Source organism: Mus pahari, chromosome 23, assembly GCF_900095145.1.
Source record: "Mus pahari chromosome 23, PAHARI_EIJ_v1.1, whole genome shotgun sequence".
Taxonomy (NCBI): Eukaryota; Metazoa; Chordata; class Mammalia; order Rodentia; family Muridae; genus Mus; species Mus pahari.
In genome coordinates this window covers 32,020,061-32,032,402 of record NC_034612.1, presented here as the reverse complement: position 1 = coordinate 32,032,402, position 12,342 = coordinate 32,020,061, and the positions used below count along the sequence as shown (strand labels likewise).

The 12,342-nt window shown below is 45.7% G+C and overlaps 1 protein-coding gene across 1 annotated transcript in view; it reads right to left on the bottom strand.

The window, feature by feature from the left end:
* The window catches only part of Sdk1 (sidekick cell adhesion molecule 1), a 953,795-nt gene that overhangs the window by 269,913 nt on the left and 671,540 nt on the right, over positions 1-12,342 (bottom strand). The window contains exon 6 of the mRNA XM_021222746.2: positions 518-629. Coding sequence (XP_021078405.1) covers positions 518-629 — 112 coding nt within the window. The remainder of the gene's footprint in view (positions 1-517; positions 630-12,342) is intronic.

Sequence of the window (12,342 nt, the reverse complement as noted above, 5' to 3'; positions counted from 1 at the left end):
CAGACCCTGAGGGATCCTCCTGTGTCTGTCTCTCCAATGCTAGGATTACAGGAGTAAGATAACACATCTGGCTTTTCTGTGGATTCTGGGGAGCAGAAGGTGGGTCCTCATGCTTGTGCATCAAGTATTTTACTTGCTGAGTCATCTCCCTGACCTCTAGTCTAGGCTCTGGTGCCTTTATTTGAAACGCCCAGCCTTTATAACTGCTTTGTATTTTGGGTTTTCCCCCTTTGGAGTATTCATATATTCTCAGTGAGACTGCGTAAGGATGGGACCCAAGTCTGAACATGAAATCCATTTGTGTTTCATCTGCAGTTTGCACACTTAGCCCAAAGGGAATCCCATGCTATATTCATTCTTAGTGCATCTGTGCTTTGACCCATCAGACACATGAGATCGGGTTGGAATTTTCCTGGCATCAAGGCTCTAAGTCCCAGATTTGGAAGTATTTCAGGGTCTGGGTTTTCAGATGACAGATGCCCCACCTGAGTTCCCATGCCCAGAGCACACCCTGTACCTGGCATTGGCTATGCACTCCAAGGTGGTCTCACTGGACCCTGCTACCACACTTCTGTTGCCCGGGGCAACCACGATGATGGGGGCCATGGCCTCTTGGGTACCAGTATCTCCTGTGACAGAGAAAACAAAATATCCATGGAACACTCCTCAGAATGGAAGATGGGGTGATGGGGGCAGGACAGAAAAGGGCCATGTAAAACTGCAGCAAGAGGAAACTCAGAACCTTAGGACTCACCAGGACCCCTCAAGGGAGCCCAGCCTGGGATATTTCTACATCGCCCCTGGCCTCCGTCAGACTGCATGTGATGGAGTCTAGGCACCTGATGATGTCTGCTGGCCACCTGTCACCACTGGGGTCTTGGGTAGCGGCAAGCTTTCAGGGGCTTGGCATTTTCTAAAATGCTTCCAGTTATTTTTTCCATTGATCTAAGCATTTGTTTATTGACATCACCTGGCATACCCACTGTGGCAGTTAATCTTAATTGTCAACCTGATGAGATTTATAATTACCATGGAAACAAACCACTAGGCCTGTCTGTGAGAGGGTTTACTAGAGTAGGCTAATCGAAGTGGGAAGACCCACTCTGAACATAGATGGCACCATGCATGGCTGGAATTTAGGGCTGAATACAACGCAGAGGGTGAGCTAGCACCCACACTTAGTCTGCTTCCTGTCTGTGCACGCTGCACGCTCCTGCCACCACGCTGCCCCAACCATGCTAGACTTTCACCCTCAAACCATGAGCCAGAGTCAACGCTTGCTCCCGTAAGTCCCCTTGTCAGACATTTTCTCATGGCCAGAAAAATAACTAATATGTCCACTATTTTCTAATCAGGTCAGCTGGACAAATATGCCATGAGTTGGGAACTCCGTTAGGCACAGGGTCACAGATCAGTCCCGGTGACTCCCAGGGTGAATTCATTCAGTTATCCAAGTGTTCTCTTCTCTCCGCAGTCACCCCGGCCCCTTTGCTTTTCTGCTACATAAATACATGGAGACCATCTCTGAGTATCAAACTATAAATAATTTGAGTTCACACTTACAGAGACAAGGAGAAGAAAGCTATATGCAATTTTTGCTGCTTTCCCCCTAAAATACAGTTAGCATCAAAATTAAACCACCCACAGCAAATTTACTAACTTTTTAGGGGAAATCAAAACCAAGCATTTAAAGAGTAGGGACTTCAACACAGGGTGTGGATGTAAGAGACCTGGAATTAAAACAAATTTAAATGACCAAAGAGCAAAATACCCTCTTTTGGCCCTCACAATGAACAACTAGCATGTGGGCAGTTATGGCTACTCAGAATTCTGGCTCATGAAAGGCTCTGATCTGTGGTAGACTCTCCATGGAGAGGGCTGCATCTGGGGTTCCTTGCTTACAGAGGAACTGGTTTTATACTAGGGGTGCATATAAATGACAAAAGCAGTGGGGAAAGAGGGACCAGGAGTTGGCTAAATCAGTAAAGTGCTTGTCCTGGAACCTCGGGATCTGGGTTTGATCCCCAGACCTACGCAGAAAAGCGAGGTGTGGTGGTTCCTCTTTGGGATTAGAACCTGGGGCTCTTCGATAAGACAGTCAGCCTGGCCTACCTGGAGGTTCAAGGGCAATAGGAGACCCTGTCTTAAAAAGAGGGGGAAAAAAGTGAATGGTGCCCGAGAAATGATACTCCAAATTTGTCCTCTGGATTTTACATGCATGTACACACATATGCACTTTCACACATCTGTGCTAGCATACACACATGCATACACACACACACACACACACAAACAGAGCAGGGGAGGTGCTGAAAGAGGATCTCAAGTTCAAGGCCAGTCTAGTCTAGATAGTAAGACCTTATCTCCAAAACAAAAAATCAATTAATCAACCAATCAGCAATAAGGGGCTGGGTTGCTACCTCAGAAAATAAAGTGATCGATATTAAAGCACGAGGACCCAAGTTTGGGTCCCCAGCATCCATGTAAAAAGCTGGATGAACCCCTATAATTCCAGCACTGGGGAGGTAGAGGTAACCTCCTCTACCTGGGGTGTGCTAGCCAGCTTGTCTGCCCAAATTGGTGAGCTCTGGCTCAATGAGAAACCCGATCTCAAGACTCAGGTGGAGGATGATTAAGAACAATATTTGACATTAATTTCCGCATTCACAGACTCACATATGAATACCTCCACCCCTGCACGTGTGCACAAACATATTAGCTCATAACACACACATATACAAAAAGACCAGCAAATACATATTCTTAAACCTATACATTGATTTAATGATGGGAGGTCTATTTTCACACACCCTTAGGTTCCTGGGACACATGCAGCAGCCCTGGCCTTTCCCAGACCATAGGCCCCTGAAGTCCCCTCTCTTTGTGACTCCCCTGGGAACCTTCCTGCTGATGACCTCCCTTAGAAACTTCAGGGATGGCTCACCAGATGTCAGACTGTCACGAGGGCCGGAGCGTATACTGTATGGCAATCTGAGGAGCACCCGGCTTGTCACCTGTGGAAGCGGCTGATGAGGAGAAACGACACAGGGAGCTAATATTTGCAAATGGTTATGAAGAGTGAAGGAGAGCAGCAGCAGGAGCCAAGGGGTCACCGAACAACGTGCTCCCATGTCACTAATCACCGCACAGCTGAGACAGCAGAGGAGACGAGGAGATGCCCACACCGGTGGTTACCACCTGGGAAGATGGTCTCAGGTGGAGCCTCTCTCGCTCAGGCTGAGCAGACTACACTTTAGGCAGCACTGCACAGCACTGTCACTGCACTGCGCAGCACTATCAATGAGCAGAGCTAAGCATCTTTCACAAGATCAGCGGTGCCTGCTTGCAAACCCCAGCTGGGCTTGTCGGCTGTTCATTCCCCCTAGAGGTGGGGAAGATCACGGGACCCTTATCTGAGTATCCAATCACTCCCCTCAGCCTGTTGTATGTTATTCTGTCCTAATTGTGTACAGTCTTAGGGTTGGGATGTGTGTGGGGAGCTAGAGTATACAGGTTGGGGAAGTTTCGGAGAAGGGAGTTCCATCTGCAGCCTCAGGGAAGCATTCTTCCATATAGGGCACACACCTTCCAGCACAGCTGCCCCTCTCCCATCTTCTGTATGTGAGCTCTCAGTGTAAGCTTTAATTTGCCATTAGAATATCTCTAAACAGCAGATGAAGCGTGATGCTGCCATGTGACAGGTATGACAGAAGCCCCTTCTGTCCTGGGTTCACAGGGATGCAGACTGTTCACTGAGCATCTTGCTTTAAGCACAAATAAACCTGCTATTACAGGGCACTGTCTCCCAACAGAGGCAAAGAGTCAGTGGTGGGACTTGCCCCATTCAGGGTCACCAGATGTGAGCCTGTTCTCTATGCCAGCTCCCCACCCCCAACTCCTCTATCCCTTCAGATGAAGCTGCGCTCACACAGGACACCAGTGAGAAAAGATGGAGAAAGCCACCAGAAAGGTTAGCTTGGCCTGTGCGAGCATCCCGAGCAAGGTCAAAGCAAGGCTTGGAGAAATGCTGATTGCAAAGCCCACATGGTCATTACTGCAAATGTAAAACAATGCAATATAATTGTGCATAAATAATTGAAATCCAGAGACCCTGACAGCAAGGAGAGTGCTCATTATAGCACGTTGCTCTGACATGCTTTCTTCCTGTGAAAGGATGCTTGCCGTTTATTTTATTTCATTTTATTTTTTGAGACGGTCTCTCATGTACTCCAGGCTGGTTTTGAACTGAGATGATGTACTATCATCTTGGAAGAAGGAACTTCAATAAAGGATTGCCTCCATCAGATTGTCCTTGGGATATGTCCTGGTGGTGGTGCATTTTCTTGACTTCTAGTTGATATAGGAAGGCCGACCCACTGCAGGCGGTGCCATCCCTAGGCAGGCACACCTGAACTGTATAAGAAAAAGTAGCTGACGGTGATCCTGGGAGCAAGCCAGTGAGCAGCCTTCCTCCATGGTCCCTGCTCCAGTTCTTGGCCTGACTTCCCTCAGTGATGGGCTGATTGTGACATATTAGCCAATGAAACCCTTTCTTTCCTACATTGTTTATCAGCAACAGAAAGCTAACTAGAATAGATGAGGCCAAGCTTCTCATCTCCAGTGCTGGGATTACAGGCATGTACCACCATGCCTGGTTCTAGGTGGAACTGGGAGCAGAACCCAGGGCTTCAGGAATGCCAGGCAAGCACTCTACCAACTGAGCTACGTACCCAGCTCTATTTTAGACTTTTAATTAAAGTATATATACACAAGTTTAGCATACTGAAACTAAGATGGAATAACTCTCCCTTCCCTGACCAAGGGCAATCTCTTCTAAACCTTTTTAGGGATTTACTGATATACATCCATAGTTAGTCTTGATTTAGCCACTTTAAACATTAAATAATTAATGTTCTGTGTGGCCGACGAGCCTTGAGCTCACATCACACTTCACATCACATCCTCTCAGACAGTGCTTTAGTTCTCTCAAAATTTACATGTGGATTGTTCCTCACATGAAGTTTATGCCCTGGTTGTCAGGAGTGCATGATGAATTCCCTCTCTCTCTGCCCCCTGTCTGTGTTATTTACCATATAGCAAAACACACACACACACACATATACAAACTTAAATTTCATATATATATATATATATATATATATATATATATATATATATATATATATATATAGCTAATATATACACAACTTGCACACTCCCTTTTAAAAAGCAAGACAACTAGAAACTTCAGGAAAACCAAACCTCTGTATAAAATAGATGCTTGAGCACTAAATACTATGTAGTCATGAAGAAGGTCATCTTTGCTTAGCAAAAGCAGCATGAATACTGTGTATGTATCTATCAATTTTCACTAATAATTACACAATTAGTAATCAGTAGTCAGACTAGAAAGATGCAACCATGACCATGGGACAGGGGGTAAATGTCATTAGTCTTAATGGTGGACAACTATGGAGGACAAGAAGAACAACCAGAGAGAGCAAGAGGTGACCTAAAGGGGAAGGTGGCTTCCTTTCCTATGATGCAATAGGGAAGAGCCAAGCTTGGTTCCCAGTAGGCCATGAAATAGGGGCATGTGAGCATGCATACACCACACACACACACACACACACACACACACACACACACACCATTTGTAACTTTTCCTTCTCTTTATGTTTATCTCTAGGGTTGTGTATAGAGAGTTAAAGTAAGCTTTAAAAAGTGAGTGTACTTGATTTCTCTTTCTTTTCCCTTCTCTTTGTGGTATGGGGGACTTGAACTAAGGCATAGTGCATTCTAGGCAAGGGTTCTGCAGTTTAGCTACATTCCCAGTCCCTCTAGCCAAGATTCAAGCCAAGTGCTCTCTACCACCGAATTACATTCTCAATCCTCTTTGCCCTTTTCATTTTGAGACAAGATCTCACTAAGTTGCCCATTCTGGCCTTGTATTCCTCTCATAAGCTTCCTGTCTTTACCTCCCAAGTGGCCAAGATTCCAGGTCTCAGTTAAGCGTCCTTACTTCTGTGAGCACAAAAGTATTTGAGATATAAGACACACTCAACAGATCCTCAGTAATGCACTAATTTGTTATAAACCAGTGGTTCCCTTTGGGGGCTGGATATCAGATATTTATATTACAATTCATAACAGTAGCAAAACTGCAGTTATAAGGTAGCAATGAAAGTAATTTTATGGTTGGGGGTCACCACAACATGAGTTTATATATTAAAGGATCTCAGCATTAGGAAGGTTGAGAGCCATTTTTATAAATAGTCTGCCTTGGGGGCCAGCAAGAAGGCTCAGCGGGTAAAGGAGCTTGCTGTACAAGCATAGTGACCTGCCTTCAATCTTCGGAACCTGTGTAAAAGAGAAAGGAGAGAAACAACTCCATAAAGTTGTCCCCTGACCTCTGCACATGTGCCATGGCACCACATATGCCCACATGCATCGCATGAACTCTCCTATGCACACACACACACACACACACACACACACACACCCAACAACTTTAAAACCCATTAAAAGTTCAGCAAGAAACTGACGCTTCTACTCCACCACCCTCCATGTTCCACATCTCAAACCTTTTTCTAAAACCCACACACTGATGTACAAAGGATGTTTCCCAGAAGAATAAAGGCAAGCAGGGAAGAGAAAGAGAGTTGTGTTTCACTAAGTTCCCTCTGCAGAGCTGTTTTTCCCTGAGCACTTGACAAATGTATGTTCAATGACAACCCAGGGAGACAGCCTCACCCCCTGTAGAGGTGAGAAAAGTGAGGTACAGAGACGCACGGCTTCAAGTGCTCGGAAAAGAAAGTGTAGGAGACAACTTCAGAGCTGTCCACATTTGCATGTATGTGTCTGTTTGTGGGTGTGTTTGTGCATGTGCATGTGAGTGTGCGTGTGCGGTGTGCGTGTGTTGCACATGTATATGTGTGTACACCCATGGAAGCCAGATACAAATCTTTGATTTTGTTCCCCAGGGGTTGCTCACCTTCTGCCATTGCTGTCCCCCAACATTTCTTTCTTTATATGAGTGTGCACATGCATGTGTGCAGGGGTGTGTGTGGAGGTCAGAGGACAACTTGCCAGAGTCAGTTCTTTTCCACTATGTGTGTCCTGAGACTGAAGTCCAGTCAGTAGGTTTGGAGGCAAGCCCCCACTCACTGAGCCATCTTGCTGGTCCCACTCTCTTTTTGAGACAAGTTTCTAATTGGTTTAGAACTTTCTAAGTTCATTGGCTGACAGGTGAGCACCAGGGATCCACCTGTCTCCACCTTCCCTGTCCTGGGGTTACAACTGTGTTCTCTCCTGCCTGTTTCTACACACACACACACACACACACACACACACACTTAATATGAGTTTGGGGAATCAGACTCAGGTCTTTATGCTTTCAAGGCAAGCACTTACAGACTGAGCCGTCTTCTCAGACCTACACTTTCTTTTACACAAAGCTGTTTCCTAGTGAAAGTCTGGTTTTGTCTTAGTTAATCAAAAGGAAATGAAGTCGACGACTCCTTTCCTAATCAGGTCCTTAGTGGAAGGTGTCATAGCTTTCTCCATTGAACCTGCCTACCCTGGTGTGGTAGTTTGAATGTAATTGGCCCCCATAGGCCCATAGAGAGTGGCACTATTAAAAAGTGTCCGCTTGGAGTGGCAGAAGGTGAGCAACCCCTGGGGAACAACATCAAAGATTTGCATCTGGCTTCCATGGGTGTACACACATATACATGTGCAACACACGCATACACGCGCACACGCACACTCACATGCACACGCACAAACACAGACACATACATGCAAAAGTGGACAGCTGGTGTGGCCCTGCTGGAGGAAATGTGTCAATGTAGGGCTGGGCATTGAAGTTTCCTATGTTCAAGACAGTGTGGTACACAGTCTCCTGCTGCCTGCAAGACCTCAGCTCTTCCAGCACCATGTTTGCCTGCATGCTGCCATGCTTCCCACCATGACAGTTACATACTAAACCTCTGAAACCATAAGCCAGCCCCAATTAAATGTTTTCTATATAAGAGTTGCTGTGGTCATGGTGCATCTCCACAGCAATAAAGCCCTAACTAAAGCAGCTTGTATGGCTGTCTGAGGGTGAAGACTGTATCAACACAGGCTCTGCAGAAGGTCACAGAAGCCTGAACCCACAGACTCGGCAGCTTCAGAGGAAGAGAGGTGATGCCTTGAGATGAAGCTGCTGTGTCCTCAGGAATAAACCCTCGCAGCAGGGGAATGACCCTAATCCCAGCCATCATTCCCCACGTGAACTTTTTATGCTTGAAGAAGCTAAATGAGGAGAGGTTACTCAGGTTACATTTAATTAGAAAGGATGTTTAAAGAATAGCAGGGGCTGGGGAAATGGCTAAGTTGGTAAAGTGCTTGCCTTGCAATCAAGAGGGCCTGAGTATGATCTCCAGAACATGATAAACAAAACAAAACAAAAAAAACAGCGTGTGGGGCAGGCACTTTCATCTCAGTGCTGGGGCCAGGAAGATGATAGATGCCTGGGCTTCACTGCCAGCCAGTGTAGCGTACTTGATGAATTCCAGGCCAGTGAGAGACTCTGCTTCAAGCAAACACAGTGGAGAGCACCTTAGGAACAGCAACTAATGGTCTCCCCTGGCCTCTACACATGTGTACATATACACATGTATACATATGTGCAAGTGCACACATATGAACATACACCTAGTGTGCTGACATGTATCTGTAACCCCCACACTGTGGGGAGGGGACAGGCAGATCCCTGGGACTTACTGGCTGACTAGTCTAGCTGAATCAGGGAGCGCTAGGTTTAGAGAAGTTATCTCAAAAACATGGTAGAAGCAATAGAGGAAGACATCTGGTGTTTACTCTGGCCTCCACATGCACCTCTCCCCCACATCCTCTCCATAGAAAATTTAAAGTCTTAGAAACCTGGGCAGACTGTGGTTCCCAACTGTGTGAAGGATGATCCCGTGTACTGGAGCATATGTGTAGGTACACATGTGTGCATGTATGCAGGAAGAATACTCACTAATTAGTGCTGTAGGCACTGAAACATGTGTGAATGTATGCATGTGCTTATTTGTACATGATCACAAATTGGTGCTGCATGCACTGGAGCATGTGCATGTATGTACGCATGCATGTATATGTGCAGGAAGGATGTTATTAATTAGTGCTGCATGGAACATGTGTATATGTACATATGTGTGTAGGAAGGATACTAAGTACTTAGCACTGCATCCACTTGCACATGTGTGTTATGTATGCATGTCTGCACGTATGCAGGAAGGATGTTCACTAATTAGTGCCGCATGCACTAAATGTGTGTATGTATGCATGCATGCATGCATGTGTGTAGGAAGGATGCTTACCACTCAGTGCTGCTTGTACTCTAGTGGTTAGTAACTTTATTGTTAGGTTGCAGACAGAATCCTTTTTAGGTACTTTGTGCCTAGGTCTACTGAGTCCTCCTGCCAGTGGTCCTCAGGGCTGGCTGCCCTTTCTCCTCGAAGGCCTACTGTGTGGCCACAATCACAGATTGGAGGAACTCTTACCATTTCTTCAAAGTCGACCACAGCTCATTAAACTCACAGCTGCCTTTAGGAAAAGCCCAAGCCTGAAGGAAGTAGGATTTCCCAGAGCCTTTGAGAATAAAATCCTGTTTCAAATTCCCTAGCACCAAGGGTTCCCCTTTAGTGCTGAGTGACCATGCAGACTCATCTCAGGAGGCCTCAGAAACCAGTTCCTGGAAGGGACAACCGGGTTGACCTCTTGCCAGGCCAGCCATAGGGGGTCCCACTTTGCACCCACCCAAATGATGCTGAGTCATTTGTCCTGACACAAAACCCAATACATATCTTTCATGTAGCATGCAGCACACATTTTTCTTAAAAGGACCTATTGCATGAGAGGTGGCTTTGTCATCATGACCACCCTACAGCTCCAAAGAACCTCTAGGTTTGGCTTCTCAGAACCTAAGTCTGTGGAGTTTTCAGCTTCATTAAACTTTGTTAAAGTGCAGTGTTCACCTCCAAAGCTTGTGGAAGATAGCTCAGCAAAGGCTTGCCTTGCAAGCAAGAGGACCTGATTTTGATCCTCAGAATTCATTTTAAAAAGTCAGGCCCATCCTTGCATGCTGTAATCCCAGCACTGGAGAGTAGAGACAAGAGAACCTCGGGGATCCCTGGCCAGCCCAACCTGCTTGGTGAACCCCAGGACAGTGAGAGAGCCTTTGTCTCAGAGAAAAGATGGATGGTCAAGGCATGACACCCAAGGTTGACTCCAGGATTCTCATATCGACACCTACACACATGTATGCATGCATCTCTCTCTCTCTCTCTCTCTCTCTCTCTCTCTCTCTCTCTCTCTCTCACAGACACACACACACACACACACACACACACACACACCTTTCTGTTCCTTAAATAAAATTGGTGGGATGCTTACAGAATCCAAACAGAAAGTAAAACTACAACCAAACCCAACAGGAAGGAACCGGAATTTACGTTGAATCTTCAACGTCCAGTAAGAACAGTGTTTACTCACATTGACCCAATAAATGGGATCACAGTTATGAATCTGCCTGAAGAGCCGGTAAGATGTCTCAACAGATAAAGGTGTTCATTGTACAAGCCTAATGACCTGAGTCCAATCCCTGGAACCCACATAAAGGTGGAAGGGAAGAACTGATTCCTCTGACCAGCACTTGTGTAGTGTGGCACACATGCCACCCATATCAAATACAAATAAAAATTTAAAAATATTGTATATTAAAGCAGGAGTACTGGCCATCTGGGAAGAGTAGGAGGGACCACTGTCCACCAGGCAGCACCTCCTTCACACCACCTCACCTCACCGAGGTGGCACAGCCTACCAGGTGCTTGTATCCCTTTTGGAATACAGAGACACACATATTCCTCTGCTTCATGGTTGTCAGGGGACAATGTGCGTCACCAGGTGCTTGTTAAATGAAGACATAAACAGTGTCTCGGGGTAGCAAGGCTGGTTGCCACTATCACACCACCCTCAGGACAGGTTGCTGCCATGGTACTGATGGCTTTCCTTTCAACTGCACAGTGGAGACGCACACAAGGGCTGGGACCACTGAGCTCAACCCTATCACTGAAGAGATCGCGGTGGGCTGGCGGTTGGCTCAGTTGGAAAAGTACTCTCTACACAAGCATGAGGACCTGACATCCATCCCTAGAATGCACATAAAAAGCTAGATGTGTACCTGCAATCCCAGTGTTGGGGACGGAGACAGGCTGGGACTCACTTGCCAATCTAGACAGCCTAAGAGAGCGCTGGAGAGCTTGGACAGCTCTGAGCTAGCGAGAGACTGTCTCAGAACAGGCAGGCAGACAGACAGACAGACAGACAGACAAACAGACAGACATTCTGAAGAGTCTGGACTTTACTCTGGAATGAATGGGAGCCAAGTAAGCATGCATGCATGTGCCTGTGTATGTATGTGTGTGTGTATAAGTATATGTCTCTGTGTGTAAGTATATGTATGTGTGTGTGCCTGTATGTGTGTTTATGTATATATGTGTTTATGCATATGTGTGTTTGTGTAAGTATATGCCTGTGTGTGTTTGTATGTATATATATATATATATATATATATATATGTATATGTGTGTATTTTATGTATGTGTTTATGTGTATATATGTATGTATGCTTGTGTGTGTATATGTGTTTATGTGTGTAAGCATGTGTTTGTATGTCTGTGTGCCTGTGTGTGTATGTATTCATGCATATATGTATGTTTATGTATATATGTATGTATATGTGTATATGTTTGTGTATGTATGTATATATATATATATATATATATATATATATATATATATGTAAGTGTGTGTGAGAGTGTATGTGTGTGCCTGTGTATATGTGTATGAGAGAGTGTGTGGATCTTTTGCTTGCCACTGCATATGGCAAGTTATCTGGCTCACTAGCTTCCTGGCATTCTCCTGTCTCTGCTTCCCATCCCACCATACGATTGCTGAGATTACAGACAACTGCCTCTAGCTTTAAGTAGAGCTCCAAACCCAAGTCCTCATCCTTGTGAGTCAAACACTTGACCTGCAGAGTTCTCTCCCAAGCTTCTCTTTTGTTGTTGTTGGTTTTTTTTTTTTTTTTTTGTGGAGACAAGGTTTCATATGCCCCATGCTAGTCCTGAACTCACCATATAGCCAAGAATGGCCTAGGCAAGCACTCTGTCCACATCCCCAGTCTTACTTGGCCCAGTGCTGGAGCAGAGTCTAACCCACCCTCTGACGATGAAAAGGGCAACCACAGGCCGGTCTTAGGTTCCTGACCTTCCCTCAAGCATAGCAGGA